This window comes from Parambassis ranga, chromosome 12 (genome assembly GCF_900634625.1).
Source record: "Parambassis ranga chromosome 12, fParRan2.1, whole genome shotgun sequence".
Taxonomy (NCBI): domain Eukaryota; kingdom Metazoa; phylum Chordata; class Actinopteri; family Ambassidae; genus Parambassis; species Parambassis ranga.
Genome location: NC_041032.1, coordinates 253,850 through 279,873, shown reverse-complemented (window position 1 = coordinate 279,873; position 26,024 = coordinate 253,850). Strand labels below are relative to the sequence as shown.

At 41.9% G+C, this 26,024-nt stretch overlaps 2 protein-coding genes across 4 annotated transcripts in view; both read right to left on the bottom strand.

Annotated features, from left to right (window-relative positions):
* Nucleotides 1–343: 343 nt before the first annotated feature.
* On the bottom strand, nucleotides 344–10,022 carry LOC114443253 (NLR family CARD domain-containing protein 3-like). The gene is made up of 13 exons (XM_028417103.1): nucleotides 9,937–10,022; nucleotides 8,181–8,284; nucleotides 7,996–8,091; nucleotides 7,825–7,923; nucleotides 7,590–7,665; nucleotides 7,013–7,241; nucleotides 5,109–6,909; nucleotides 4,851–5,024; nucleotides 3,368–3,541; nucleotides 2,487–2,660; nucleotides 2,229–2,402; nucleotides 2,002–2,048; nucleotides 344–1,911 (listed from the first exon to the last, which is right to left on the bottom strand). The coding sequence occupies exons 2-13, from the start codon at nucleotides 8,270–8,272 to the stop codon at nucleotides 1,331–1,333; spliced, it is 3,717 nt and encodes a 1,238-aa protein (XP_028272904.1). The 5' UTR covers nucleotides 8,273–8,284; nucleotides 9,937–10,022; the 3' UTR covers nucleotides 344–1,330.
* A 687-nt stretch (nucleotides 10,023–10,709) lies between these two features.
* The window catches only part of palm2akap2 (PALM2 and AKAP2 fusion), a 60,933-nt gene continuing 45,618 nt past the window's right edge, over nucleotides 10,710–26,024 (bottom strand). For all 3 annotated transcript variants that reach the window (XM_028417505.1, XM_028417504.1, XM_028417503.1), the window contains exons 10-16: nucleotides 22,404–22,619; nucleotides 21,823–22,185; nucleotides 21,105–21,203; nucleotides 20,890–20,991; nucleotides 19,403–20,789; nucleotides 19,104–19,282; nucleotides 10,710–13,346 (exon numbers count right to left, since the gene is read on the bottom strand). In XM_028417505.1, the coding sequence (XP_028273306.1) occupies nucleotides 13,233–13,346; nucleotides 19,104–19,282; nucleotides 19,403–20,789; nucleotides 20,890–20,991; nucleotides 21,105–21,203; nucleotides 21,823–22,185; nucleotides 22,404–22,619 (2,460 nt within the window). In that variant the 3' untranslated portion in view covers nucleotides 10,710–13,232. The remainder of the gene's footprint in view (nucleotides 13,347–19,103; nucleotides 19,283–19,402; nucleotides 20,790–20,889; nucleotides 20,992–21,104; nucleotides 21,204–21,822; nucleotides 22,186–22,403; nucleotides 22,620–26,024) is intronic.

Genomic DNA, 26,024 nt, shown 5'->3' with positions numbered 1-26,024 from the left:
CCATAATTGTAAGTATGGGGCTTTTGTTTACACTTTAGTTTTACCCTTATATAAAGAAAGTCACTGCCATGATCCATAAACTGAAACCTTTTATTTTTTTACAAATAGGACTGGCTGACAAAAACATTTTTTATTTTTAGGCTATTTTACAAACTACATACTACACTAAGCTATGTGGAAACCACAGTAAGGTTACACTCTGCAGTTACACCCACTGAAAATTCAGGTGTGTACTAAACAGCATAAACTGTGCAATCCTGCAACAGTGTTGGGGAGTAATGGATTACATGTACCGGCATTACTTGATTAGAATACAGTCTGAGATAATTAGAATACAGTTACATTAAGATTAAGAAAACCTTTATTTGTCCCACAATGGGGAAATTATAACTGTTCCATTATTACAACAGCACAGATACAGAGAGCAAAAAATAGATGAAAAAAAATGAGGGTGAATAATCGTTGAAGTAAGAGCTCTAACTGTTAATACAAAATCTTTGATCACCGCAAACGTTTTTGGGGCATGTCAACAAACCAGGCAAAAAGCTGACAGAGAGGACTGTACTGCTGGACTGCTTGTAGTTCAGAGTCTGAGGATGAAGAGTGAAGGTGTCGCGTTGAGTAGCTACTCAAAATGTCATGTCATGTCATGATGCCAGTGTTATTAGCTGTACTTGAGTGAATGAACTAGTTAGCTATTAGCTGCTAACGTTATTTTGTCCAGTAATCAGGCTGATTAATATTAAAGTATGAACATTTTACATCACCCTTTTATGTTTTTATCCTATGAAATCAGGAAAATGATAATGGAAAACCCAGGTGTTTTTCTGGTGGTTTTATTTTACAGAATTAGTTGCAACCCCACCCCATTCACTAAACACAGCAAAACAAATTAGTTAGTTTTACTAACAGTAAATTCTATACTGTAACTAAATATGTTATTGTTGTCTATTTACCCACTTTTCCACACTTATTTTGAGTAAATAAAGAAATAGAAAAGGAAAACATTGTTCCTGTTAACATAGCCTGATAGTCTTTGCTCCACGACAGCATATGATAATATATTGCACTTTCTGAGACACTTGGGCCTAACGCATTCAGCCAGTTGAAACAAAAGAACATAGCAGAATAGGTCTGTATAGTAAGCAGAGGGTGACTGGTGCACTCAATCACTTAATGCAAATCATTGTGTAAGTAATTCAAGCACTCAGACTGCATTAAGATTAAGTAATGTAACAGAATACTTTAAAAATTACATTTAGGGCATGTAATCTGTATTCTGTAATGGGTATCCTTCCAAACACTGTCCTGTAAAGACTAAACTGTCTGGTCAGGTGTAAGGAGACTCTTTTTCGTTGACAGAGCACAGATACACTGAGGTACAAGGTGGCAGGACTGACCAGGACCAGAACCCAATCCCAGGATACAGAGGTTCAGTGAATGTTGTGTTGAAAGTATAGAGGTGCATCAATGTGTCAGAGGAGCCCCTATAGAAGGAGAGAGTGCCAGCAGGACAGTCCACATACACTGCAACTCTGTTAGATGAGGATGTGGAAGAGAAAGAGGAGGATGGAATGGAAGTTCCTCTCTTGTTGTGCCACACAGAGTAACTACCATCTGTACAGAACAGGCTCCAGGACTCTTCATTCCCTCCAAACCAAGCATCACTTTCTCGTCTCCTGAGGATTCGTCTGTAACTCACCGATATATGAACTCCTCCACACCACTCAATCTCCCAGTAACAGCGACCATTCAGAGGATTTTTACAAAGCAGTTGATGGCACCCATCAAATCTGTCATGATGATCAGGATATGACTGATCCTCCTCCACACGTGTTACCTTCCTGTTGTTGTCAGACAGTTTCATCTTTCTGTTCATTGTGTTTGTGTCGAGTGTGAGCTCACAGGAATCTAATAAAGAAACACAATACAGCTACAGTTATTAACCTGTTAATTTATTGACACCGACAATATCACAACATTAGTAATCATCAAACTTACACTTCCTCAGACCTGGTCTTAACCACTGGGCTCCACCGGGTTCCACCCTTAAAGAGGAAGAAAGTACACACAACATTACATTGCTGTCACTGTATTCTCAACAAATGCCAAGAATAGGTGCAGTGTGAGTGAGGTGTGTGAAGTGAATAAGGTGCTACTTTTAAAATACGCTGTACACAAGCAGTTAGACAAACTTATTAGCTATAAATGGCTGCAGCAGACCATACCTGAGACAATCCAGTCTCCATTGTGGATTGTCTAGTCCAGCCAACAGCACCTTCACTCCTGCCTCTCCTGGATGATTGTAGCTCAGGTCCAGCTCTCTGAGATGGGTTGGATTAAAGCTCAGAGCTGAGGCCAGAAAACCACATCCTACCTCTGTGATAAGACAGCCTGATAACCTGCACACACACAGCACACTTTCCATTATCACCAAAATACTATAATACAGTGGCGGAAATTTCAGTTTGATGAACCCTTCTGACCCGAGAGTTTCCAGTATGCAGCTTGGACTCTTCAGTCCCACAGACAGCAGCTCTACTCCTAAATCCTGCAGATTGTTGTTACTGAGATCCAGTCTTCTAAGCCTAGAGGTCTGAGAGCTGAAAACTGAGGATAGGTCTTTAAGACTTCTCTCAGAGAGATTACAGAAACTTAGTCTGAAAGACAATAATGAAGATAAAAAGCTGGTATTTATTAGTTGAAAAAAAATCTTTATGCAGCATGTAATGCAGTGTGTGGTGTATTGTGGTGTCTCTGTTTTGAAGTGGTGATGAGGTTCCCAGTAAAGAAAATGTTAATTGGACACAGCATATGGCTTCCAAATACTGCTATTGAGGAATATGAAGTGGATGAGAGGTTTGGTATAACTTTACCTTACCTTAAACCCAATTTAGAGCTTACATTCTCTGCCCAGCCCGAGTCTGACCCATGGGCCGAAATTTCCTGTCTCTATCCTCAGGCTTGGGGCTGGGCTCTGACAGGAGTCAGTCATGTGATCTGAGGGTTTTTTTAATATAGTTTTTAAATTTTATTAACTATATAACCTGAGAATTTGCACTACATGAGGATGGTTTTGTGCATTGTGCATTGTTGGGATTATTCTGAATAAACAAGCTCTTTTTGTAACATATGCTTCCTCAATGTTGCACTATTCATTGACATCATTCTGAACAGATTTCTGTCATTCAAACAACTGTAGTTTAAAGCATCAGTTAATGTAGTACTTTGGTTTAAATCGGGCTCAGGGTCATAATTATAGGTAATAAGACGGGTCAGGGCGGGCTAGGGCAGATTATGCTTGGGCAGGGTCTGGACACATTTTTTGGGCCTGATAAGCTCTAGCCCAACTTCATGGCAATCTGACCTGAGGGTTTCCAGTGAGCAGCACAGACTTGCCAGTCCCACAGACAGCAGCTTCATTGCTGAATCCTGAAGGCTGTTGTTGCTCAGGTCCAGCTCTCTCAGAATCGTGGACGGGCAGCTTACAACTAAGGACAGAGCATGAAGATTGCTCTCAGAGAGGGTGCAGCCACTTAGTCTGAAAAACAAAAACACAAGCTAGAAGACTCAACATGTCTGTGACCATACAAAATAAGCCTGGATATAAAATCTGGTCTGTTTTTGTAAATTACTGTGTATCTCACAGACAGATCATTTTCTGTCCAAATGGGGCAGTTTTCCTACTCAGTGGCCCCTCTGACCTGCGGGGTCCTGCAGGGGTCAGTTCTGGGTCCACTCTTATTCTCCCTGTATATGCTCCCACTGGGATCTATATTTATGAAGCATGGCATTTCCTTCCACTGCTTTGCTAACGATGTGCAAGTGTATCTACCGCTAAAGGTTCCTGCCAAAGAATCACTTCAGGCCGTGATAAACTGCATGAGCAATATTAAGACATGGATGGACCTAAACTTTTTAAAACTTAATGAGAATAAAACAGAGGTTGTCCTCGGTCCACTAGCACCTCACTTAAGATCCCATGCCAGGAATCTTGGGAGTGATTGTTGATAGTGCTTTTAAACTGGACAAGAAGGTCAGTGCTGTGGTTAAGTCTAGCTTCTTTCAGCTTAGACTGATAGCTAAAGTCAAACCATATCTGAGACAGGCTGACCATGAACAGTTATTCATGCTTTTATCACCTCTCGCCTGGACTACTGCAATTCTTTGTACACAGGCATTGGGCAGTCTGAGCTCCATCGTCTGCAGCTTGTCCACAATGCAGCAGCTCGTCTTTTAAGTGGCAGAACGAAACGGGAGCACATCACTCTGGTGCTCTCATCACTCCACTGGCTTCCAGTAAAGTACCGGATTGATTTTAAGGTTCTTTTATTTGTTTTTAAATGTCTCAATAGGCTAGTCCCCAAGTAGCTTTCAGAGCTTGTCAGGCTGCATAGGCCCTCCAGAGGCCTCCGCTCAGCCAATCTGATGGTCCTGGAGGTTCCTAGATCGAAACTGAGATCCAGAGGTGACCGAGCCTTCTCAGTGGCAGCTCCTACTCTCTGGAACTCACTGCCCTTAGTTGTGTGGACTGCAAATAGTATATCCTCTTTTAAATCATTGCTGAAGGCCAATTGTTGGCAGTAGCTTTTTATCACAGAGGAGCCACCTTGATGAATGTGTTGTATTTTAGGCTGTGGCCTTGGAAATGTGTTATAGAAATAAATGTGACATTGACATTGACATAATTTACATAAACAGAAGGTGTGACGGGTAATTATATCAGAACAACAATATACAGATAATATGACAAAATGACACCACATGATAATCAAAGTACGAATGAGCAAGAGATGACTTGAAACAAAGTTCTAAATTAAAGAACACAGAGACAATCACTCTGAGCTTACCTGAGCACTTCCAGTTTACAGGGTCCACTATCTGGTCTAGAAGCCAGCAGCTCCACTGGCGAATTATGCAAGTTGTTGTTGCTGAGGTCCAGTTCTCTCAGACAACAACACTCTGATGTGAGAACTGTAAACAGAGCTTCAAGGCTTCTTTTTGAGAGGGTGCAAAAATTTAGTCTAAGGAGACAAAATGGGGATATAAATAACAGTATTTATCTTATGTGTTGATAAAAGACAGAAATGTTTATAATAGACACTTACTGAGCTTTACTGGAGGCTTTGACCACTGGCAGCAGCTTCAGAAGAGCCTCCTCTGAATCTGAGTATTTCTTCAGGTCAAACACATCCAAATCCCTTTCTGATGACAACAAGATGAAGGCCAGAGCTGACCACTGAGAAGCAGACAGTTTAACTGCAGAGAGACTTCCTGTACTCAGGTGCTGCTGGATCTCCTTTACTAAGGAATAGTCATTCAGTTCATTCAGACAGTGGAACAGATTGATGCTTTTTTCTGCAGGGAGATTCTCACTGATCTTCTCCTTGATGTACTGGGCCGTTTCCTGATTGGTCAATGAGCTACATCCTGTCTCTGTCAGCAAGCCTCTGAAGAGAGCCTGGTTGGTCTGCAATGAAAGACCAAGGAGAAAGCGGAGGAACAAATCTAGGTGTCCATTTGGACTCTGTAAGGCCTTATCTACAGCAGCCCTGTGAAGACATTTTAGATGTTTGTCTCTAAAAATTGTTGGAAAATGAAATGTTGTTTTCTTTTCTTGCAGCACATTGACATGATGGTTAATGAAGGTCAGATGGACGTAAAGAGCAGCAAGAAATTCCTGAATGCTTAAATGCACAAAGCAGAACACCTTGTCCTGGTACAGGCCTCTCTCCTCTTTAAAGATCTGTGTGAACACTCCTGAGTACACTGAGGCTGCATTGATATCGATGCCACACTGTGTCAGGTCTGACTCATAGAAGATCAGGTTTCCTTTCTGCAGCTGCTCAAAAGCCAATTTTCCCAGAGACTGGATCATCTCCCTGCTCTGTGGACTCCAGACTGGATCAGTCTCAACCCCTCCATCATACCTGATCATCTTCACTTGAGATTGAACCACCAGGAAGTAAATGTACATCTCAGTCAGGGTCTTGGGCAGCTCTCCTCCTTCTTTGGTTTTTAACACATCCTCCAAAACTGTAGCAGTGATCGAGCAGAAGACTGGGATGTGGCACATGATGTGGAGGCTTCGTGATGTCTTGATGTGGGAGATCATTCTCTTGGCTTGCTCTTCATCTGTGAATTTCTTCCTGAAGTACTCCTCCTTCTGTGGGTCAGTGAACCCTCTGACCTCTGTTACCACATCCACACATTCAGGAGGGATCTGATTGGCTGCTGCAGGTCGTGTTGTGATCCAGAGGCGAGCAGAGGGAAGCAGCTTCCCCCTGATGAGGTTTGTCAGCAGCACATCCACTGAGGTGGACTCTGTGACATCAGTAAGGATTTCATTGTTGTGGAAGTCCAGAGGAAGTCGACACTCATCCAGACCGTCAAAGATGAAGACCACCTGGAAGTCTTCAAACCTGCAAATTCCTGCTGCCTTCGTTTCATTAAAGCACAGTTGAATAAGTTCCACCAAGCTGTACCTTTTTTCTTTCAGCACATTCAGCTCTCTAAAAGTAAAGGGAAAGGTAAACTGGATGTCCTGGTTGGTCTTGCCTTCAGCCCAGTCCAGAGTGAACTTCTGTGTTAAGACTGTTTTCCCAATGCCAGCCACTCCCTTTGTCATCACTGTTCTGACTGGTCCACCTCTCCTAGGCAAGGGTTTAAAGATGTCTTCACATCTGATCGTTGTGTCAGGTATAATGGGTTTCCTCGGCGCTGTTTCAATCTGTCTGACCTCATGTTCATTGTTGACATCACCAGTCCCTCCCTCTGTGATGTAAAGCTCTGTGTAGATCTGCTTCAGAGGGATTGGGGTTCCTGCTTTAGTAATCTCCTCCAACACATACTGGAACTTCTTCTTTAGGTTATTTTTTAGGTTACTTTGACAAACTGCAGCAAGATGCTCTGAATAAACAACAAATAATATAAACCAAAAATTACCTTAAGTTTTTAAAACTTTTTTACCATAGAAATATTTTATATAAAAGTATGTGTGTTGTTCTCTCACTGTTTTGCAGTTGGTCAGCCAATTCCTTATACTTCATTATCCTCAGGAAGTGCAGAGCAATATTCAAAAATGCCTCTCTGGTGCTTCTGCTCAACTCTTCATCCTCAACCTTCAACACCTCCCAATACCCCCTCCTACTCTCAACGCATTCTGGGTAACCTGGACTGAAAGCTTTCTGGATCTTCTTCAGCTCATTCTTCACAAAAGTAAGTATGTTCTTCTCTAGCATCTGGAATACATTACAACAAGAAAGACACAATCAGGTTAAAACCAACTAAAACCATGGAGCCAAACTTAAGATCCATTTCCCACAGACAATATAAAATTCTTTTCGACAAAACAGACCACATCTATTCATCCATCCATTAATCAATCCATCTATTCATTTTCTGTCTTTCTGTCTGCAGCAAGGGAGGCAAAACCTCCCCATCTCTAGCAATTTCCCACAGCATGTCCTGGAGATGTAAACCCTCCAAGGGTCCTAAAGGGGCCTGAAGGGGCCTGAAGTGGCCGTGTGGTCCCTGCCCAGACACCCAAAATTTCCACGTAACCCCTTGGGGAACCTGGTCACACACACCATAAATATGATGTCCAGTTCTGGATGCTGCGCAGTAGACTGATCACTGGGAACCTCTGGGCTCTCTTCGTCAACTCTGTGAAGGAATCATGATGGCTATTAAAACTTCTTTTAAGCATCTGAATAGTAGTGATGTTTTTGTGATTTTGTGAATTTAATAAGTGCAGAACATGCAGTGTTAACTAAGCCTGTCAGTAGCATTGAACAAACTGATCGATTGTCGGGCACAGCTTACATGTGATCAGCAGATAGATGTTGTCCTTTAAACTCAATGAACCGCTGGGCTGATGTATGGCTCTCGCAGGACACATATGTGGGTCTCTGCTGCTGGTTGCTAAAACAAAATCATCACAGACAAATGCACACTAAACAACATTTTTTATCTCTCATTATGTTAAATTTTTACCTTCCATCTTTGGATTGTCTGGATGGTAGACACACTGAATGGTCATTATTCATGGATTCACAGCATTGAATATGTGGTAGGTATTTCTGCTCGGGGCTTCAGCACAACACAGAGAAATTTGAGGTGAAAAAGTATGCCGTCATTTGGATCCTGAGAACTGATATGGCAAAGAGTGTTAATCATACCTGTGAGCTTTGATGAAGTTGTTACCTTCCCCACACTGAGTGGTTGCAGGAAGAGGGGCTACTTCCTCTCTGTCCTCACAGGGATTCATCATCACACAAATAACCTGCGGGGGGAATTAACACATCATGTCTGTCAACTCATTTTCTCACTTCCTTACTCATCCATCATCCATTATCAGTAGAAGTGGTGTGGGCACTTGGAGCTGCTTTTTGTATACAAGATAAGATAAGATAAAATAAGATAAGATAAGATAAGATAAGATAAGATAAGATAAGATAAGATAAGATAAGATAAGATAAGATAAAACTTTATTAATCCTGAAGGAAAATTCTTGTGCCAGAGGTATCAAGTTGCTCTAGCAATTTCCCACAGCATGTCCTGGAGATATATAAAACATTTCATTTTGCTAATGATGATATAGACCAAAGGCTCTATTCACAAATATTCCTATAATCCCCTGTTATCTTAGCCTAAAAATGTCTCTTAGCTTAAAGGTGATTTAAGAACATTCTCAGAGCAGACTGAAAGTTTGATCTTAGTGAGGAGGCGTGGTTGACCCCGTTGCTATGTGTGACACATTGTTATAGGAGACGTGATTGATTGGCAGTAAAAACATGAGAACACGTTTCTAACAACACCAGCATAGAATGGACAGTAACATGAAGTCTTGTAGCCTCAGATGATGATGTGATCATCAACACAAATGGCTTGGATGGAATTCAGCCTATATGATATAAACGTGGGACTAATTGCTCAGCTGTCATTAACTGTGTGACTGCTATCTGTTAAAAGGTGATGGTTGGAGCAGAGACCAAACTGGACAGAGGGGCAATATTTTGAACTTCGCTTGAAGCATAACGACATATTCCCTTAAAGACTAATGGATTATTTCCAGGAGGTGGGCCACCCCCTAAACAGGGAGAGACAGTTTTTAATGTCCTTGGGCAATCTGAATTAAGCATATGCAGTCTGAAGGAAGGTATGGACACTTCATCGAGTCAGCTGAAATCCAAAAGCAGAATACATTGCTTTATCTAAACAGTCAGGCACCATTTTACCACGTTTTTTAATCTCATACGGACACATGTCTGTGGTACGTTTGCTGTGTAAGCCATTAATGTTGTGTTATAGACTTATTGTGTAAAATACCTTAACTAAATAAATAACTAAAAAAGTCACAATTCTTTGCGCCTCTGTAGCATTTTAATAGCTCACTGTCAATTAATGTGTTTGGAGAACGTTTCTCCTGTGTCGCTCTGTCATGTCCTCTCACAACTCATGAGACTCTTAAGTCCGTCAGTTTTTCACCTTAAGACATCTTTTAATAGCTTGAATCACTTAGTTTTATCCTTACTAAGATTTAGTCTTAAGTAAGACTATGACTAAAATGTCATAATTCTAAGAATTTCCTTAAAATGTATGGAATAATAATTATGGAAACTCAGCGCTGAGAATCTTTGTTTTGTCGGTACGAGACAAGCCACGACCTGTCACAGTGTTGAATTGTGACTTTCGCTCCCATTCTGTCCACGACAGGTATTGTACTTCTCACTAAAATGTAACACTTCAGAAATAACATTTCTTTAAAGCAATAATTTCACGCTTAAGAAGAAAAGAACCACCGGCATGAATTACTCTCTTTCACACTTTTTCTAGGCAGTCACAGCTGCTAAACATGCTACATGCTGAAAAACTCTACGCTGAACGCATGTAGAATCAAAACATTTCACATGTAACAAGTGTCGCTGACATTACCTTTGGATGGAAAGGACAAAAAGAAGGTGCGTCAGCTGGGAGCTGTGGACTTGAAGAGAGCGGAAGTCCCCGCTGATGATGATGTAACGCAGTCGAAACAGGAAGTGTTCAAAAGCAGTAGTGCAGTCGATAGGTGGACGTAAAATTGAAATGTCTTTAATTCCACTGTAACAGTCCACTGTTAGCCTACAGTAACACAGTATGGATTAGCCTGTCAATCAAAAAGTGGGTCACGTAGCCCATGCTTGTTGTTGTAGTCTGGACTGTACTACAGCATCTCTGTGAACTTGAAGGATGCCCAGAGGTGATTATGAAAAGGCAGGTAATACAGCTTAGCCCTTTTGCTGTGAATAAAGCCGTTACTATTGCTGTCAGAGTTCATCACACAAACAAGTCAGTATTTAATTATAATCCTTTATGAAACATCTTTCTCCAACAAAAACAACTTCAAGAAAGCCACACTTAGACCATGTAGCTGAGAGTCTTAAGTCATAAAGGCTGACATGGGGTCCAGCCAGTCTGGCTGCATTAGTGACGGCAGCCTGAACACTATGATAAAGACCAAGTTAGATGTATCTAAAATCCATCCTGGCATGTGTTTGTGCCTCCACCTGGCCAGTTTGTCTGGTCCATATCTGACTTCCTGAATGATATTCATTTTTTATTGTGGCCTGGGCAGGTTTCTATAGAGGGTCAACAGTGTCAAATGTGTAATACAAGGATTCATGATTCATAATATGACAAAGCAAAGGAAGTACCAGATAACCCACATGTACAGATTTTTTTTTTTAATGAGAAAATATTTGTTATAATTATAGTAGGTGTATAACTGAGCCTTACATGTTGGATAAGATAACAGAGTATGAGCATACAAATGGGTAACAAAAGAACAGAGGTTATACTGCATAATGTGATATAAGATCACACACTCACACGGTGTGTCCCATACCGAAGCTCAAGGAAATTCAGCAGGAGCAAATAAACAACTAACAGCATTTAAAAAGATAAATAAAATCATTTCTGCACCACAAATTTTATTAATAATAATAATAATAATAATAACACACACAATCACACTATTTAACAATTTCAAAGGGTTATAGTGTGTTAAAATTATTTCGGGGCTTAGAAGCAGAAATTAAGAAGCCTGAAAATGTCAAAAAATAAAGCTTACATACAGTAGATGCTGAGGAGGCATCTGGAATAGGCCACAAAAATAATTTATCCATCTTAGTATGTTACCCATCCTGAGAAAAAGTCAGTTTATATCTGATAAGGAGACAAATGCTTTAAACACTGCCTGGTAACCTTTTTGTTTCTCTTGTTTCTGTGTTAGTAAGGCTATCTGACTATTCTCCCTCTTGCAATGTTGTGTAGTGTTGCAACACAAAACCATCTAAAGACAGCAGCCCTTTAAATACACATCTTTTTGTTTCATGGGTGATGGACACATAACAGACACTTTTGTTTTCACTGGCACTGTGTTGCCTCTGTACTGTCCTGCAATTCTTTATATTTTGTGTAACTTTACCTCAATGTGCATTTATTTCAGGCATTTAGATAAAGATTTTATTGAACAGAGAGGTCAGTGCCTTGTTGAAGGACGCTTGGACAGAATACACTAGCAGGTGTGGGTGATAAACACTGACTTTGGCTTACACTTATCAATCCACTTTACTGAAACAAACATTTGAAAAACTGTTTAAATATCCACTGTCCCATTTTCCTTCATTGAAAAATTAAAATGAAATATACTTACTGAAATATACTTTTGTATTTACAAAGTTGAAGGTTTACTGTACATGGCCCCACCATGCTTGCACCCTAATGCAGAAAATAATCTCAAAGGCATCTATAAAAGCGTTGACAAACGACAGAAGAGTACAATCATTCTGCTACTGTTTAGAGTGGTTCAGAATTATTTTGACACATTTTTACTTTCAATTGAGTCTTCTAGTCTGTTTATGTGAGTTTCAAACTTCATTGCATTCATATAGGCATATATTTCAGTATATTGTGACAAAACTGAATTATAAGCCCAGTTTGCTACGTCACTCACATACAAGATCTGAGTGCAGTCTAAGGTTTGAGCTGCAGCCTCTTTAACAGACTCAGAACATGGGCTGCCTGATTTGCTTTTAATAACAACATATTTGATGAAAAGAAATGAAAATGGATGGATGGATACACAGATTATTTCCATCCAATTTTATCCTCATCTTGCAAGATATAGTAAACACACAACAGATGTTGATATATTAAATGCATAGTCCTCAGTATAATATATAACTCAACTGCTTATGTCACAAAGCATGAATCAACAAAGTCAAAATAAAGCTCAAATAAGTAATTTTCAAAGAGTATAAAACCATTAAACCAGCCCTTTAATCAACACACACACTGACTGAAATATATGACAATTTTTCCCTCATTACATTCTATTAATGTGTAGTGATTACAGACAAACTTTCTATCAATACTGCTTATTTTTTTCTGCTGGGTTGTAATAATACAGAATAGACAAAGTTTCCTAGTTTTAAATTTCTTCACTAGCACTTCAGGCTGCTGAGCCTCAAGTCAGCCAGTCAAGATTTAATACAGATGCTTGAACAGAATGAAAAAGCTCCCACTGAAATTTTAAACTTTATACTTTAGTTCCTGGAAAACATGGCAGCCTTCCTGTGGCATCATCATATCAAGGTATTCAGAAATGAACGTGTGTGCATGCATGTATGTGTTAGTGTGTGATTCAGACTATTTTCCTGCACATCTTTGAGTCAGTCGTTTTCTTCAACCGCTCTACATCAAATGCTTGCTTGTCTTTTGTATCTATTCACATATTTTTTGACAATGTGATTATCGAGCACAAAACCATCATTACCAAGTCTAAGGAAACCTGTCACAATAAAATCTTTAGCCCATTTTCCATAAAATTGCCAATAGGCATAAAAATCCACTGAATACTTCAGTTATTCTGTGTCTACCAGCTAGTAAAGACATTAAAAAATAAACTTTCCTCTCAAAATAATACCATTCAAAGTGTCTTGTCTCTTATGTCTTCAAATTCAGCTCAATACTTCAGATAGCTCTCACATACTGGGGCACTTAACATACCATTATGCCTTCAAATCCACAACTTGATGCATCTCATCCAGGAGCCTCACTGGTTCATGTTTATGTGACAATCAGCATATTGTTAGTAAAATAAATATTTTCCTTCTCTGTTCTTCTTTCTGATGTTTCCTTTCTGTATTCTCCTCTTCCTCCTGCTTTTTATTCGCTCTAAACGAAGCTGTTTATTCCTCCTCTTCTTCTTCCTCCTCCTCTCCATCCTCATTGGCATAGATACCGGCCTCCCACTTCAGAGCCATGTCGCTTTTTCTCCTGGTTACACGAGTGGCCTCCAGAACCTAAAACAAAGAAAACACAACCAATAAAAAGAAAATGCCATCAGAGCAATGAAAATGTACCAGTAAGTTCTATAACAGGGAACGTTTCATGCTTGAACACTAAGTTTTACAGTCACAGTCAGTATGCAAAAATACAACTATACAGTCAGAAATCCTGGGTACAAGGGGCAACTGTAGTGAATTGTGGGGGTTAAAGTGCATTCTACCACACACACACAGAAAAGCGCTGTTCGTCTATTAAGATTTTACAGATTCTTAAAAAATAATAATAATTAAAGCTGCAAGCAGCGATGATCGGGCCCTCGCACTCCGCGCGACCGCCCCCTACCCGTCACGCCGTCCCTTCCCTCCTCTGCTCCCCCCACGAGCTGCGGCGATTTTGCCAGCGGTGGGAAAAAGCCGGCAGACAGAAGGAGAGATGTGTCAGTGCAACAAATCTCTCAATATATGTAAAAATTGTTAGTGTGCAGTAACCTCCTCTTTACAGTAGGTGGCGCTGTCCACAGATGTCCACACGTGGTCGTGGTCGGGTCTGTATCACATGTAAAAAATTTGAGGATTTTAGGAGCATCCGTGGTGGAGTTATATCAGTTGCAGTACCGTATGTGTCCACTGGGTGGAGCCAGACACCATGAGAATAGTGGAGACCCGTCTGTGCATCAAACCTCAAAAAACATTTGATTCATACATGAAAAATGTCCAGAAGCAGTTACTTCCGGTTTCCTGTAGGTGGCGGTGTGCAGGTGACTCATGAGCATGCAGACGTGCGGGGGGACGGACCGTTAGGACATGAAAAAAATTTGAGGACGCTAGGACGATGCACGGCGAAGTTATAAGCAGTTGATGTTTCATGGCGAAGGTTCAACAGTCGCCACCGCCACGGGCAGCATGATACAGGAATCCACACAGTTGTCTCTGTGGGACTTCAAATCTGTGATCCTCATTTGGCTGTGTAATGACAGGGAAGGATTTAACAGAGTGCATGTCAGTGAAGAACATGGCACTTCCTGTTTCCACCACAAGGGAGCGCCATAGATCATGATGACATAGAGACGTTCAGGGAGGGGCTCTGACCACGTGCAGAAAGTTTGAAGCCGTTTGGAGCAAGTATGTAGGAGAGAGAGCTGTTCGTGTATGAATGGCGAAGTGACGCCACAGCGGCCACGCCCTTTAACTTAGAGAAAAGCTTTTGATAACTTTTGATCAGCATGGTCTCTAGGTGACAGCGACCAAATATGAAGTCAATCGGTCGAAATCCCTAGGAGGAGTTCGTCCGCATACCAAAGGTGGAAATCGCTGAAATTTGACCGCCTAAATCAAAATGGCTGACTTCCTGTGTGGTCTAGATCAATGGTGCAAGAGACTTTTATGTGCGCCTGGACGTGTTCTGTGTGTGTGTCGATTTTTGTCTTCCTACTCCAAAAAAACCCCTATGGAGAGGAGTATTTTAAAAATTCAAGGGGGCGCCATTGAGCCATTTTGCCCCGCCCACTTACGAGACCCCCATCAGTTGCTAGTACATGCCCCCGAGAATGTGTGTATGAATTTTCATGATCATAGAAGGTCGTTAAGGTCATTAAATACTCAAACGTAATCTCACGGCGAAGGACGGACAGTTGGCGCCCCGCCACACGGACACCATTGCACGCAGCTTCACGGCCTTCATAGTGTAGCTTCACCAACTAGTTGGGAAGGTTCTAGAGGTGAAATGAAATTGATGCTGTCAACTATGTAGGAGCAGTACACGTCAGAGTAAAAAGAGGCCATTTCCTGTTACCAGCAGGGGGCGCCACGAGTAAGTAAGGGTTTCAACATATGGAGGTGTTCAGGGCGGAGCCCTCGTCATGCTCATAAAGTTTGAAGACGTTTGGATAAAGTATGCAGGCGTGAGAGCCGTTCAAAGTTACATGGCGAAATCATGAATCGTCGCCAGATTTTGGCGAGCCACAGAGGCCACACCCTGTAAGTTAGAGAAAAGCTTTTGATAACTTTTGATCAGCAGGTCCTTTAGGTGACCTCCAGCAAATTTCAGGTCAATCGGGCTACAGCTCTAGGAGGAGTTCGCTCACATACCAATGGTGTAAATCGCCAAAATCGCCATTTTCCATCCAAGATGGCGGACTTCCTGTTGGGTTAAGGTCATGGTGTCAAGAGACTTTTTGGTGCGTCTTGGTATGATAAACATGTGTACCGATTTTCGTGCACCTACTCCAAACTAAGCCAAATGCGAGGGGTGTTTTGAAAATTTCAAGGGGGCGCTGTAGAGCCATTTTGCCCCGCCCCTTTGCAGCGACCACAAAATATCAAATTTTTCGCCACCCCTGATGAGTGTGCAAAGTTTCGTGAGTTTTCGTGCATGGCAAAGGGGTGAAAAATGCAGTTAAACAGGCAGGCAAATAATAAGAATAATTAAAGCTGCAAGCAGCGATGATCTGGCCCTCGCACTCCGCGCGACCGCCCCCTCCCCGTCACGCCGTCCCTTCCCTCCTCTGCTCCCCCCACAAGCTGCGGCGATTTTGCCAGCGGTGGGAAAAAGCCGGCAGACAGAAGCAGAGATGTGTCAGTACAACAAATCTCTCAATATATGTAAAAATTGTTAGTGTGCAGTAACCTCCTCTTTACAGTAGGTGGTTCTGTCCACAGATGTCCACACGGGGTCGGGGTCGGGTCTGTATCACATGTAAAAAATTTGAGGATTTTAGGAGCATCTGTGGTGGAGTTATATCAGTTGCAGTATCGTATGTGTCCACTGGGTGGAGCCAGACACCATGAGAATAGTGGAGACCCGTCTGTGCATCAAACCTCAAAAAACATTTGATTCATACATGAAAAATGTCCAGAAGCAGTTACATCCGGTTTCCTGTAGGTGGCGCTGTGCAGGTGACTCATGAGCATGCAGACGTGTGGGGGGACGGACCGTTAGGACATGAAAAAAATTTGAGGACGCTAGGACGATGCACGGCGAAGTTATAAGCAGTTGATGTTTCATGGCGAATGTTCAACAGTCGCCACCGCCACGGGCAGCATGATACAGAAAACCACACAGGTGTCTCTGTGGGACGTCAAATCTGTGATCCTCATTTCGCTGTGTAATGACAGGGAAGGATTAAACAGAGTGCATGTCAGTGAAGAACATGGCACTTCCTGTCTCCACCACAAGGGAGCGCCATAGATCATGATGACATAGAGACATTCAGGGAGGGGCTCTGACCACGTGCAGAAAGTTTGAAGCCGTTTGGAGCAAGTATGTAGGAGAGAGAGCTGTTCGTGTATGAATGGCGAAGTGACGCCACAGCGGCCACGCCCTTTAACTTAGAGAAAAGCTTTTGATAACTTTTGATCAACATGGTCTCTAGGTGACAGCGACCGAATATGAAGTCAATCGGTCAAAATCCCTAGGAGGAGTTCGTCCGCATACCAAAGGTGGAAATCGCTGAAATTTGACCGCCTAAATCAAAATGGCTGACTTCCTGTGTGGTCTAGATCAATGGTGCAAGAGACTTTTATGTGCACCTGAACGTGTTCTGTGTGTGTGCCGATTTTTGTCTTCCTACTCCAAAAAAACCCCTATGGAGAGGGGTATTTTAAAAATTCAAGGGGGCGCCATTGAGCCATTTTGCCCCGCCCACTTACGAGACCCCCATCAGTTGCTAGTACATGCCCCCGAGAATGTGTGTATGAATTTTCATGATCATAGAAGGTCGTTGAGGTCATTAAATACTCAAACGTAATCTCACGGCGAAGGACGGACAGTTGGCGCCCCGCCACACGGACACCATTGCACGCAGCTTCACGGTCTTCATAGTGTAGCTTCACCAACTAGTTAGGAAGGTTCTAGAGGTGAAATGAAGTTGATGCTGTCAATTATGTAGGAGCAGTACACGTCAGAGTAAAAAGAGGTCATTTCCTGTTACCAGCAGGGGGCGCCACGAGTAAGTAAGGGTTTCAACATATGGAGGTGTTCAGGGCGGAGCCCTCGTCATGCTCATAAAGTTTGAAGACGTTTGGATAAAGTATGCAGGCGTGAGAGCCGTTCAAAGTTACATGGCGAAATCATGAATCGTCGCCAGACTTTGGCGAGCCACAGAGGCCACACCCTGTAAGTTAGAGAAAAGCTTTTGATAACTTTTGATCAGCAGGTCCTTTAGGTGACCTCCAGCAAATTTCAGGTCAATCGGGCTACAGCTCTAGGAGGAGTTCGCTCACATACCAATGGTGTAAATCGCCAAAATCGCCATTTTCCATCCAAGATGGCGGACTTCCTGTTGGGTTAAGGTCATGGTGTCAAGAGACTTTTTGGTGCGTCTTGGTATGATAAACATGTGTACCGATTTTCGTGCACCTACTCCAAACTAAGCCAAATGCGAGGGGTGTTTTGAAAATTTCAAGGGGGCGCTGTAGAGCCATTTTGCCCCGCCCCTTTGCAGCGACCACAAAATATCAAATTTTTCGCCACCCCTGATGAGTGTGCAAAGTTTCGTGAGTTTTCGTGCATGGCAAAGGGGTGAAAAATGCAGTTAAACAGGCAGGCAAATAATAAGAATAATAATAATAATAAACACAGCAATTACAATAGGGCCTTCGCACCACTCGGTGCTCGGGCCCTAATAATTTAGCATATATTTGAACTGAGTTTTAGCATAAAATTTGCTGGACCTAAAGCAATAGTGCATGGGTGAATCAAGGGTCACACCAACTATCTGCACAGGCACATGCAGCACCAACACTAGCACTACAATACAAAACAAGGCAGTGAGAGCACAAGCAGACCTAGGATCAAATAAAATAATATTAAAAACAGTGGGTTTTAAACAGGGCAATAGCACAACAATAATACATTCCCATATACATTTCTGTACTACTGAATTTCAATTTGTATCCAGTACACATCCAATACTAATACAATACTAGCATTTTTAAGGCTAGTTGTATTTGTTCAATTCGTATTTCATAGTCTAAACAACATCCCTGCAGCAGCTGCAACTAGCTTTACACCTACCTTTGAAATTCTTAATTCATTTCATTCACTGTACTTAAAAGTGTTGCATGGTACAGTAGAAAAATGTGCTATTTTTTCCAGTCATGATAAGTATTAACTAATAAATACAAATATACACAGGAATGTATTGTAAAAATACTATGCGTAGTCTGATCCAGGTCTGTCGAGTAAATGCAGTTATTGGAGTAAACAGGTTTGGGGCACAGTAGGTACTTCAGTAGTTACCTCATTAGCCAGCAACAAACGGGCATACTGACGGACCAGCAGGAGAGAAGCAACAGTACAAACAAGTCAACAAGTGATGTCACCATGGATAAAACAATAACAGGATTTCAAAGGTAACAAGGTTGCCAAATAATCGGTTTCAATAGACTGAAATTAGGCATAATAAGTATAAGTGCTAATAAACTGAAAGTGAAACTTGTTTTTGTTTTTTAAACTTTGATACTTTAAACTTTGTTAGTTCTTTGAGATTATTAGTTCATTATTGGTCTGGTAATAAAACATGTATAGATGCAACAAAGGGCGAAAAGTGAAGTTGGAACAGAAACCCCCTCAGCCATGTGACATTTATTTTGAATCCTGCTTATGGTGGGGAATCTCCCTTAGGACTTTTACAACACTGACAACATTAGTAAATTCCTGTAAATACTTTTACTTACTGGAAGAATGTCTTTAAATAGTTACAGGTCAGATTTATGTACCAACAAACACACACAAACAAGCATGGCATTTCAACCATGCAGTGAAATACTTACACCGTTGTCCTCAATTTTCTCCCTCCTCTTCACCTTGTGTGTTTCATAGTCTTCCATAAGTGTCTGCATGAAGTTTTTGGGTCGTGATCCTCCAGAGTCCTCACTGCCAGCATCAGACAGGGCTCCCTCTGATGGTGAGGGTGAGACAGGCGGCGCAGGTCGAACTTTCTCAATCTTTCCTGCAAACCACAGAAAAAGAACCTCACTAGTTTACTGAACATTACTAGTTTTCTTATTCACACATTTGTGCCATGGATGAGGGCGCTGGAGGACAAGTCAGTCATTACTTCTAAACAAACCTGGTGCCGTACGTGCTGTCAGGCTGAGTCTAGTTGGCAGGCTGTTGCTCTTCACTTTATCTGCTGGGGAAATGGTGGTTTGCCGCATCCCTGTCCTCAAAGGTCCATGACTAATGGTGGAAGTGCTGCTGGGCTGGACGATGATCACAGGCTGTGTCTCCCTCTGTTTCTTCAGCTCTTCCTCTCTCTGCTGAGCTGCTCGGATCTCCTCCTCAATCATGGACAAAGTTCGCTGCTTCTTGGAGCGCAGGCGGAATGGACCACTGGCCGCGTCCACCTCAGGGCCACGGGTTACTGCTGCTGTGCTACGCAGTTCAGCTGCCTCTGAATATTTACTAAAGTAACTAAACTCTGGTTTCTCTGGGCTTGGAGGAGAAGGGGGGCGATAGACTGGGGTTGGCCTGGGAACAGGTGCAGCTGAAACAGGAGCAGGAGCTGGAGCTGGAGCTGGGGCTGAGGCAAGTGCCCTGGTGTAAGAGGACTGGATTTTTATTCTGGGGCCTCCGTCTCTAGGTCTTTGTGGTGGTGAGATGGGCTGGGGAGGTAAAGGGGAAGGTGTCTCGAGATGTGGTTGCTCTGCTGTATTGGAGGACTTTTGCTGCTGCTGAACCTGCTTATCTGCTGGCTGCAATGGTGCCGGGCTAGAGGACATAGGAGAATGAAAACCGGGACCTCCACCAGAAGACACAGGTGAGGATGAAATCGGCTCTGAGCTGCTTGATGTGACAGATGATGGAGACAATGGGGTGCTGAGCTGGGAAGAATTCAAGTGAGATGACTGCCAGTCTTCTCCGTTCTGACCTGCCAGGACATTTTGGATGGCATTTTGGACAAGTACTCCTGCTTGGTACTCAAGTTCATCTTCTGTTGAGCAGCCACCTGTCTGCCCGTTGACGGGAGTGGTAGGCTGGGGGGTAGGTGGTGACACTGGCGTTAGTGGCAATGGCGTAGGGGGTAGTGAGGCCCCACTATCAGAAATATTATCCAAGCTAAACACAGTAGTGTCCTGAGAACGGACAGATAACTCGTCCAATCCTGAGTCAGACTCCTCTGGGTGAAAAGCTGGATGGAAATGGCTCTTAGCTTCCTCCTCCTCAGGCAGGATTGTCATTACTGCTCGTGCACACGTAAATTCTCCTGCAATTCCTTCATCAGACCAGGTAACATGAGTCTCTCCAGTTTCTGCAACATTGTCACTGCTCCCAGGGCAGGCCTTAGATCTGGAGAAGGGTTTGGCAGAGTATAAGTGAGGAGCTATGTTCTTTTTGGTGTCTTCCTCTTGCAGAAACTGCTTCCTGGCAGATGAAAAGTTGATCTGCTCCTTAACAATGTCCTCCTTCTGGGTTATATCTGGGTCAAAGGTTACCTCAGTGGGAGGACCTGATTCCTGAAGTTAAAAATAGAAGAGGACAGATGCAAAAAAACACATTAGAACTCATCTTAGTTATTTCTGAGAGGGATGATGCCTGTGTTTCTGTGCAGGTTACCTGTGTGCATGCATATCTATTATTTTGCTTTTGCTGTTTTCTCTCCTGGTATTTCCTGAGAGACTCAAGTTGATCTCCATCCAGCTGCTCTTCCAAAGGGACCTTTAATAAACCAAGCAGGTAAGACAGTATACTAGTATTAGTACGGTAGTACTGTGGATATGACAATAAATGCTTTGAATCCTGAATCTTTCAATCTAAAAATGGGAGTCTACCTCCTGGGGAGGGTTCCACCAGCGCTGGGCAATCCCAGGATTTTTCTTCACTGCTTGTTCTCTGATCAGTTCCTGACGCTCACGCTCCAACTCCTGGACCTGGCATAAAGGACAGCACAATAAGAGAAGAGTATAAATGAGACAAACATTTCCTATAAACCTTCATTAAAAAAGCAAAGACTCCCTATGCCACTTTTGAGGCCTGGTGAAGTGGTAAGGAAGTGATTTTAACAACCTTACTTAGAAGTTCCCCTTTAACAAGAACATTGCTGTTCCTTATCATTAATGGAGTGTAACCACAACTGACCTTTTGTGCACGCATCATGTGCTCATGTTACACAGAGTTACCACACACTTTCAGTTACTTCATCATTTTTCATCATGATTTCATATAATATGGGAATTGGTACAAATGTTGAAATTAGTTTTTTCTCTTGAGCATTTTTGTGAAATACTGTATGGCAAAGTTATATTCAATTCAATTCAATTCAGTTTTATTTATATAGCATATTTTACAATCAGAAATTGTCTCAAAGCGCTTATACTAGATAAAGTTACACTACTCTAACATATTTGAAATATTATTATTGATATAATAGTTTTTCATATCTCACTTGGAGTTTAAGAGTGCCACCAAAAAAACTGGTAAAGAACACAGAAATCTATTACTAGTAAATCTATTACTGTGCATCTGATGCATTATCTTGCAGCCTCTTACCTCATCTGAGGGTCGTCTCCTTGTTACTCTGACCTGTTGCTCCTCTCCAGGGGAGAACAGCTTTGCAGGCCGCCTTTCCTCCTGAAATGCTCGCAGCTCAAACTTTGCCTTTCTGCTCTCTGACTCATCTTCTTTGATGTGCCCATTGGTTCTCACATCAGAGTCGATCTGGTGGAGGAACGTGGTCTGTCTCTGTCCCTCTACAACAATTGACTGTTGATTGATGGGGAAGGGGGCTGACACACAGACAGAAGGAGAGGTTCCGTCAATGCTGATTGGCTTTATGTGCTCTGGCAGAGAGGCATTGCCATTGCTGGGTGATTCTGTAGCTGCGTCTAACACCTGGTCCAGGTAACAGATCTCCTGTAGGCAAAAAATAAAGTGCATTTAGATGGGTATAATGTAAATAAAAAAATCAGTGATTAGCAATAGGTGTATGGGGTGCTACTATATTATTATTTACAATATTAATGTAAATTCATATTTTTGTACTCGACAGAGCATACATTTTAAAGAAAGAATTTCAAAAACAGTCCCCTTAACCACAAAACAGTTAGTTTAACCCCAAAGAACCTAGATACCTGCACCACCACATCACTGTCAGGCGTCTCTGCTGTCACATCAACTGCACTGTAGGCTCGGTTACTGGGGCTGCTGAGGCAGCCATGTTGGCTCTCCCGTTCCATGGTTGCAGGCCTGTCAGTGATTACGCTGACTGATTCCTGGAAACTGACACTCTTCAGGGCTCGCTGCCTTGGTACTGTGCCACTGTCATCATCAGCAGGCCAGCTTGGTTTCTGTGTCAACAAAAAACATGAGGTTCAGCAGAGAGAACTATCTGACGCTCAATTTCTGAAGCAGGCTTAAAATGAGAATTAAAAACACACACATATACCTCAGAAAAACATAACTATTTCCTGCCACTGTGGGGTGCCAAAATCACATGCTGCAGCTTTATAAAATCTTTCCAGGATTGAAATACTGTCTGATCCTGATGAATTTTTCTCCCCCCAAATTTGCCTTGCACATACAGAGATAACATACAGATTAGAATGAAAGATAATATGGTCCTTCAGCTCTGTAGGTGTGAAGTGCTTTGTCATCTATTCATAGAGCAGCAATTTTACTTTTTACTTTTTCCTCTACTTTACACCTCAGACACATTATCATTTGAATGTTTGAATGCCATCATATAATAATTTGGTTATTTTTACTTTCTCCACCTTTTCTGTTTGTTGGTTCTCTTTAGTGCACTTTTTGCATCTTCTCCTCTTTGTTTCTTTTTGCCATTAAAAGTGAATGCAGTAGATGCAGAAACAGTGGTCACTGAAGTCACAAGGACAATTATAACAGCCAGTCTGTTTTTAAAAAAGCCTCCTCTTGTTTCTCTCATAATTAAATAACAATTTCCTTTGCACCCCCTCTCCTCCTCTCTTGTCTGTTCTTCTCTCCTTTTCTGAAAAGAAAACATTCTCTGAGGCGTTTTGGTGACCCATGTAGCTCAGTCACATGCTAATACTTTATTCTGTCTAGTATGAGACATACAGCACATCTGATCAAACACTGATCACCACCAAATGTTCCGTTAGGCCCTTTAATGTCCAAATCGACTCAGATGAAAGGTCATAGGATTCATATTGTGGGAGCTACAGATATACTGTATCTAAATCAAAGTGGTGGGCTAAACAGAGTGACAAACATTGGCATTCCTAGACCCGTAAATACTGCCAATAAAATACAACACCAATCAGGACTTTAGAAACAGAACTTTCCCTACATAGGGTTTGAATCAGTAGAATGTCTCATTAGGACAAATAACTGTCAACCATAAGCTACTTTACCATCCTTTAATTACCGCCAATGAAATTCTCTGTATAACCACACTATGATTAGTATGGAGTCATATTACTAAATTGCTTAAAGTGCTGCACTGTATTCCTCTCTCTCCTCATCCCTCCGCCTCCCTTTAGCTTGTTTTCCTCTTGTTCTCATCAACAAGTCAAATGATTTGTCACCCGGTAATTATATTACTGACCATGTGACGACCAGCTGTAGCTTCTATCACACCCACTCTCTTAAAGCTTCATGTCTACTTTTTTGTAGTGGTGTCTGTTACTGTGTATGCACATTCAACAGGCAGGACAGTACAGAGGAGGAGGATATCCTGTTACTGCCTCAGGAAAACAGTAGAGGAATGTCTCATATGCAATGCTATTCAGTTAGACACACATACACACACAGGAGTGCAAATGTGAGTATTGTTGTGCAGTCCTTTCAAGTGTGTGTGTGTGTTTCTGTGTTTCTTGTTGAGGTGAGCTGACATTCCAGGCATAGTTAGCTGTCCTCAAGACTTGGACTGTAAAACTTGTGATCAGGGACATTTTACACCATAGTCAGAGGGTGCACAATGTTTGAAGAGACTAAAGAAAAACATTAAATGTTTCCAAAAACAAAATGGTACACAAATGTGCTCTGAGTGTTTTTCAATAGGAATAGGGAAAAAATAAAGTTGAGAAATACAATAACTTAAGGAAAAGTGTCTTTCCCCTTTAACTCAGAAATCAATGTTACATAAGAAAATTAAAGTTGATGAAATAAGTGGAGGATCATAAAAATAGTTTTACAGTCATGTGTCTATGTGAGTCAGTATTACAGACCTTCTAAACGCTGGACATCTGGAAATGCTTATGCTCTGACCTTGTTCCACAAAAATCTCTCTCTCTCTCACACACACGCACATGCACACACACACACACACACACTTTAACACAATATCTAAACATACACTCTCAGCTACATGCTTTACACCCAAATACCTTCTAACTGAAAATAAAACCACAGTCACAGAGAAACTAAGATGAAAGAGGCGCACAACCACACAAAGCTCCTGTGTAACCCACTGCCGTGGCTTAACATGATCCAGTATAGTAACAGGAGCTGCTGCTTGTTTAACCTGCTGTTCTCACATTTGAACAGGCTGGATTCTAAACCCAGGCCACACAGTGTCATTCATGACTTCAGTCTGCCCTTTTTTGGGAGCCAGTTACGTGTCAGATCAAACAAGTTATTAATTTCATTGTCACATATTAGTTGTGTCAGAAACAGGGAGAGAGCTAAATGGCAGGATGAAACACACAAGAGTGGCATCATTTGTCCAAAACATGTCCACACTGATGTAACATCTGGACAAATACAGACTCGGCACTTCAACTTTGACATTGATGGCATTCAAGCTTTATAATTTAAATTGCTGTATGTTGTCTATTTCACTTCTCTATATCTAAGTACATTCTGTCTAAAAGTAGAAAGTAGACTAAAAAAATACTTATATATATATATATATATATACACAAATAATGCAACTACTCACCTGCTGCTCTTAAATGTAGATTAGTCTATTCTAGTGATATTTGTAAATCCATCATGTGCCTTTAACAAACCTGTAATAGTTTCAAACTCTGAATGTCTTCTTTTCCTGAGCTTTATTCCTTTTCCTATTTAGTACTCTGTTCACTCGAATCCAGCCCTTGTCCGTCCTGTTCCAGATAGTGGGAGTGCCAGACATTTTCCTGGCCAAGCCTTTTCCTCCTCTTCTTCTCCTCCTTTTCCTCCCCTCCCATCTCTTTCCTCTCCTCCACAAAGCTTCTCCTTTCTCAGTAACATTCCTGCTTGCTGCATGGCAAGCTGTGATGTCATGGGCCGAGCGTGCGTATGTGTATGTATGTGTATGTGTGCGTGCTTCTCCAGATGCCCTCATGCACAAAGACCTCTTCTGTACGAGCCCTCAAACACACAGAGAGCCAAAAACATCCACCCTGTGCCTCCTCCCTTCCTAAGACCAAGCCCTCGCTTTCTCCCAGTGCATATTGCTCACCCACTTTTTCTGTAACCTGCAGCTCACATCAGAACCAAGGAAACAATGAGTAAGAGCCAGATAGAGAGGCGATGATGAGGAGATGATGACTGAAGAAGTGGGACATATTTTCTCCTGTAATCATCTAAATGTGGCTGTTGACTCAGTATCATAGTAAGAGGGTTAGTATCACCTTTTAATACAAAACAAATGAAACCTTAACACCTCTGAGCTGCCAACTAATCATAAGGGCTTTTCTAGAGGATTTTACATAGGAATCTTAATGCCATTTAAAGAGTATAGCATAGGAGAATCCAAATCAAAGTAATAATGGGCTTTAAAGGGCTCA